We start from the raw sequence: 6,078 nt of genomic DNA, 5'->3' as shown, positions 1-6,078 counted from the left end.
AAAAATTGGTGATTAAGTTATTTCTTATCAAACAAATAAGTACTTACTAATATTACAAGTAAGCGCAACAAATACGGTAAGTATGGGCAAAAAAAAAAATTGTCGAAACATATTAAGATGGATTCTAGTTTTGAAGATTTTGTCGAAACAAAGTCAACGACGAAAACGGATCATCGATCGAATTAACGGTTTAACAGATTTTTTTTAATGTTGATCATTTAGAATAAATCTGATGATATCATGTATGCATGTACGCATGACCCGCCGCACGTGATGTTGAGAATGCGACGCTTCTGGATAGAATTTTCCATAGATGATGTGAAAAATTACTCATAATGAATTTAATGGTACTTATTAGATATTGTATATGTTTCTAATAAAAATTTGATCAAAGTTTATAAAGTCTGATTTGAGACAAAACTAATACAGTAATACGTAAAGATAAAAACGAACGGAGTACGTGATCGAACACGCATGCTTACATTGAAAAACCAGAATAATTTTTACAAATGGCCCGGAGAACCCGACATGCCAGAACACAGTACATGTAATAAATTAGTTCCTTCATTCCTCAATATACTTATTTTTTTTATAGATTTCATTATATACTAGATACAGATGTAAATATATTTCAAAAATTATATTTTCAAACAGAGTAAGCACTTAAGGAAATATTATTAATTTAAACACAATACATACACAAGTGTTCATATAAACACGCATATGCTCATCCCTGTAAACGCACAAACGTACGCTCTATTTTTATGTGTATCTTTAAAAAGGTAAGCCGGCATATTACCTTGACGCTTCATCATCGACGAAACGTCTCCTCTCATTGAATGTGCATCGATGAAAATTCTGAAATAAATATAAAATAATACAAGGATCGAAACTTGAAGGGATATCATTGTTCATCTAACCATTCAATTATAAATTGGTTTGCAAGGAAATATTAGTCTGGAATTCGACTTTCGAAAAGATACAAGATCCTTATACGAATTGCCACGAAAATACACAGCTCACTGTCAAAACACTAACAAAAAAGAAACATGTACGCCAATGCATGTCGACCGTCGAGCATCGGTTAAACCGCCGTATCTACACAGCCATTTTCTATGTAGAAGTGCCAATTGTAGTCTCCGTCTCAAACTCATCGTTGAAAAATGTTTGCCAGCTCGCACACATCGCCGCTTCTGCCTATAATATACGTAGAACCATGCATGGCGAAACCATTTCGCTGAAACACAGTTGCCAAGAACTATCACTACGTGAAGTTTCTACGTAGGCAGATACGAGTATGTCTGTGGCACGGGCACTAACTACGCTGTCCATCCGGCGGGGCGAGCGCGAGCTCGTGGCGCCGGCGAGGCCCACGCCCTACGAGTTCAAGGTGCTCTCCGACATCGACGACCAGGAGGTCCTCCGCTTCTACCGCTCCGGCGCCTTCTTCTACCGCGGCGACGCCTCCAAGTCCGGCATTGACCCGGCCAAGGTCATCAAGTCGGCGATCTCCGAGGCGCTCGTGCACTACTACCCTCTCGCCGGCCGTTTCCGGGAGCTCCAGCCGACGAGGAAGCTCGTGGTCGAGTGCACGGGCGAGGGGGTCGTGTTCGTCGAGGCGGACGCCGATGTCCGGATGGACGACTTCGGAGACTCGCTGGCGCCGCCGGTGCCGTGTTACGATGAACTGCTGCCCGAGCCGGAGTGCGCCACCGCCGTTGTCGTCGACCGTCCTTTGCTCTTTGTTCAGGTGACGCGGCTGAGGTGCGGAGGTTTCGTCTTCGGGTTCCAGATATGCCACTGCATCGCCGACGGCCAGGGGATCGTGCAGTTCCTGACGGCGCTGACGGAGTTCGCCCGCGGCGTGCCGGACGCGCCGACCGTGCGGCCGGTGTGGCAGCGCGAGCTCCTCACGGCGAGCTGGCCGCCGGCCATCACGCACGACCACGCGGAGTACGCGCCGCTCCCCGACCCCGGGAAGGACGTGGTCTCCTCCTCCGACGCCTTCTCGCAGCACACCTTCTTCTTCGGGCATCGCGAGATCGAGGCGCTCCGGTCCCAGGCCCCGCCGGCGCTGCGCTCCGCCGCGTCGCGGTTCGACCTGATCGGCGCCTTCATGTGGCGGTGCCGCGCCGCCGCGCTGCGGTACGAGCCGGACGAGCTGGTCCGGCTGCACATGTTCGTGAACGGCCGGGTGAGGAACCGGAGCCGCCACCGCTTGCCGAGGGGCTACTACGGCAACTCGTTCGCGTTCGCGGCGGCGTGCGCGCCGGCGGGGCAGCTGTGCCGGAGGCCCCTCGGGGAGGCGCTGCGGCTGCTGCTGGAGGCCAAGGCGCGGGCGGAGCAGGAAGGGTACGTGCAGTCGGTGGCCGGCTTCAACGCGGCGCGCAGGAGGCCGGCGTTCCCCAAGGCCCGGACGTACCTCATCTCGGACATGACCCAGGCGGGGATGCTGGGGGTGGACTTCGGGTGGGGCAGGCCGGTGTACGGAGGGCCGGCGACGATCATCCTTGCCACGTTTCATCTGGAGGGGAGGAACGAGGCCGGCGAGGTCGGTGTCATCGTGCCGACGAGGTTACCGGTGCTGGCGTTGGAGCGGCTAAAGGTGGAGGTGGCCAAGGGGCTCACGGTCACCGCCGGTCCGACTGCCACTGAACCGGCGGACAACAGCAAGTCGGCATTGGTTCCTGCTCACGCTATCGCAAAGCTGTAGAAGCGCTGCGGTGCTGGGCTGGGCTGGGCTGCGTACACAACATGGAAAGAGAAAAAAAGAATCGCCTACTCCTGTGCTTATGCTAGACAGAGAGGTCGTGGCGCAATGCATCTCCCGGGCATTGTTTGCATGGCCGTATGGAGCCAGTCAATTGGGCTATACCAAAGAACAGAAGAGGAGTGATTGTAATAAACAAACAATGGAATATGAGTTATTTAGATTTATTATTTGATTGTGCATTCAGAATATTCGGATTTTCCCTATCTTATCTAGTCAAATAAATTTGTTTTCAAAATTTGTTCAACTTATTCTGCCAAATCGTGGTAATTTTGTCTAAATTTAAATGTGCGTAACAAAAATATGTCAAATTCATTTTAAATCTAGTTGTATAAATATGTGAATCACTCTTCTAGTTCGCTAAATACAAAGATACGCCAATACAATCTTTTTTTAACAAATACAGCCAGATAGATCTGATAAACATCAAGGAAAACTACATCATGTACGCTGCACATAGAACGATCCATAAAAAAATACATTAAAAATCATGCTAGCCTTCTTATTTCTTTGATTGCACGTTGTCCGACAAAGATTTTAAATTGCATTGAACCAACAGTAAAATAAAGAAAAAGAACATGTACAAACACCCCTGCTTATAGCTACTTGTCATCGGAGACAACATCTAGAAATCACAGAAACAACATCGGTTGAATTATCATCTCATGTAGTACATGTCGAAGAAAAATTAGACCATGACATAGAACAACACGAAGAAGATGTCATAGTCGTCACTCCAATAATCAACGAGTAACTCTTCTTGAAAAACATACCAATTACCAAGATCTACACTAAAAGAACTATCAAGACTAAACTTTGAAGCGAACCAAACACATCTGAGGACACAAGCTCTCCTAGACACTTCATCGACGTTAGATTTTATGTTGGTGAGATAGGGAGAGACCTTACTCACTCCATCACCACCGCCACCTTCTCATTATCGTCAAGAAAACAAAACCCTAAGGAAAAAAAAGAGAAGAACGGGTCCACATTTCTCTTACCGCCGACAAGGCTGTTGGACTGGAAAGATGAGGGGGAGCGAGGCAGCGACACGTAGGAGAGCTTTCGGCCGTGGCGAGGCTAGGGTTGGGACCCTACACACCGACACACTCAAACACTTATTACTTTCTATTGAGCAAAGCGATTTTTGTGATATGCCAAGGTATCCCAGCTCACCAGAACTCAATTCCTAGAGTTGACACTGGTGCTCACATTTTCTCTAGATTTTTTTCACACCTTCTAACGATGTATGTTCAGTGGGAGGAGACATTCTCATCGACTATGAAGGTGTGTGTTGCGACTTTGCCAATCTCAAGATGACGTGATGACTCAGTCTTTCGAAGGTGCTTAGAGATCTATAGCACGACTGATGTTAGAGCATATTTCTTCATATGTGGTTTTTGTAATTGATGACAATCCCTATGGACTAAAGGTTGCCTTAAGTTATATCCGAAGGATTTGTCCATAGGAACTTGAAGTTCATCTTTTGGTTTCAAGGAGTTTATATGATGACCAAGGTGGTATTCAAGGTTTTATCCAAAAGATTGGTCATAAATACACAAGGATGATCAAGACTAAGTCAAAGAGTGAATCAAGTTGATCAACACACAAAGCGTATAGGGTCTACCGAGAGGAATCAAGTGATCCCATGGTTGTTGGGGAACGTTGCATGGGAAACAAAAAATTTCCTACACACACGAAGACCTATCATGGTGATGATCATCTACGAGAGGGAGATCGGTCTACATACCCTTGTAGATCGCTAAGCGGGAAGCGTTAAGAAACGCAGTTGATGTAGTGGAACGTCTTCTTGATTCAAATCACCGTCGTCCCATGATCCGTCCCGATCTAGTAACAAATGGATCAGCACACGTATAGCTCAATGACGACCTCCACCTTCTTGATCCAGCAAGAGAGACGGGGAAGTAGATGAGTTCTACGGCAGCGTGAGGGTGCACCAGCGGTGGTGGTGATCTATTCCTGCAGGGCTTCGCCTAAGCACCGCAGAAATCCGATCTAGAGGAAGAACTATGAATTAGAGGAGAGGGTTGCACGTGGCTGAAATTGTGTCTCAAAAACCCTAAAACCTCTAGTATATATAGGAGGAAGGAGGGGCTAGCCTTGAGCACCAAGGAGAACCTCCTTGGGCTCGGCCGACGCTAGAGAGGAGGAGTCCTCCTCCAATCCTACTTGGAGTAGGACTCCTCCCCAAGTTGTCCACCTCTTTTGGTTTTTTCCACTTTTACCTCATATGCTTTCTTTGGTTGACTAGTCAGCCCACTAAGAGCTATTGCGCCACCATCAAGTCCATGTGGACCTCTTGGGGAGTGATGGGCCCACCTGGTGGGCCCCCGGTACCCATTCGTCACTCCCGGTACACTGCCGGCAATGCCCGAAATTCTTCCGGAATCCAAATATCAACTTCCTATATATCATTCTTCGTTTCTGGACCATTCCGGAACTCCTCGTGACGTTCGAGATCTCATCCGAGACTCCTAACAAAACTTCGGTCACCAGCACTTATAACTCAACTATAGCGAAACGTCACAGAACCTTAAGTGTGCAGACCCTGCGGGTTCGAGAACTATGCGGACATGACGTGAGATACTCTCCGGTCAATATCCAATAGCGGGACCTGGATGTCCATATTAGATCCTACATATTCTACGAAGATCTTATCGGTTGAACCTCTATGAAAAGGATTCATATAATCCCGTATACCATTCCCTTTGTCCTTCGGTATGTTACTTGCCCGAGATTCGATCGTCAGTATCTCCATACCTAGTTCAATCTCGTTACCGGCAAGTTTCTTTACTCGTTCCGTAATACAAGATCCCATAACTAACTCCTTAGCCATCCGGATATGAACCTTTCAAATCCGTGTGTGCTTTACAAATCTCTATGTCATCCTATAGATGCTGCTACCACCCGCCATTTGGAACTATTCCAAATGACTGCTCCACTATATGAATCCGGTTTACTACTCATAACCATCCGGATTAGTTTCAAAATTTGCATCGACGTAACCCTTTACAACAAACTCTTTCATCATCTCCATAATCGAGAAAAATTGCTTAGTCCCCTAGTTACTAAGGATAACTTTTGACCGTTGTCCAGTAATCCATTCCTGGATCACTTTCGTACCCCTTGACAGATTCATGGCAAGGCACATATTAGGTGCGATACACAACATGGCATACTTTAGAGCCTACAGCTAAGGCATAGGGGACGACCTTCGTCCTTTCTCTTTCTTATGCCATGGTCGGGCTTTGAGTCTTACTCAAATTCACACCTTACAACATAGCCAA

At 47.1% G+C, this 6,078-nt stretch overlaps 1 protein-coding gene across 1 annotated transcript; it reads left to right on the top strand.

The window, feature by feature from the left end:
• Positions 1 to 926: 926 nt before the first annotated feature.
• Positions 927 to 2,798, top strand: LOC123429536 (benzyl alcohol O-benzoyltransferase-like). The gene has a single exon (XM_045113563.1). It carries the CDS (start codon positions 1,298 to 1,300, stop codon positions 2,711 to 2,713), a length of 1,416 nt encoding a protein of 471 aa, XP_044969498.1. The 5' UTR covers positions 927 to 1,297; the 3' UTR covers positions 2,714 to 2,798.
• The last annotated feature ends 3,280 nt before the right edge of the window (positions 2,799 to 6,078 follow it).

Source organism: Hordeum vulgare, chromosome 2H (genome assembly GCF_904849725.1).
Source record: "Hordeum vulgare subsp. vulgare chromosome 2H, MorexV3_pseudomolecules_assembly, whole genome shotgun sequence".
Lineage (NCBI taxonomy): Eukaryota > Viridiplantae > Streptophyta > Magnoliopsida > Poales > Poaceae > Hordeum > Hordeum vulgare.
This window is presented reverse-complemented; position numbering and strand designations above follow the sequence as displayed.

Excerpts from the sequence above, each read along its gene's own strand:
- LOC123429536 (XM_045113563.1), top strand. The coding sequence starts at position 1,298 with ATGTCTGTGGCACGGGCACTAACTACGCTGTCCATCCGGCGGGGCGAG.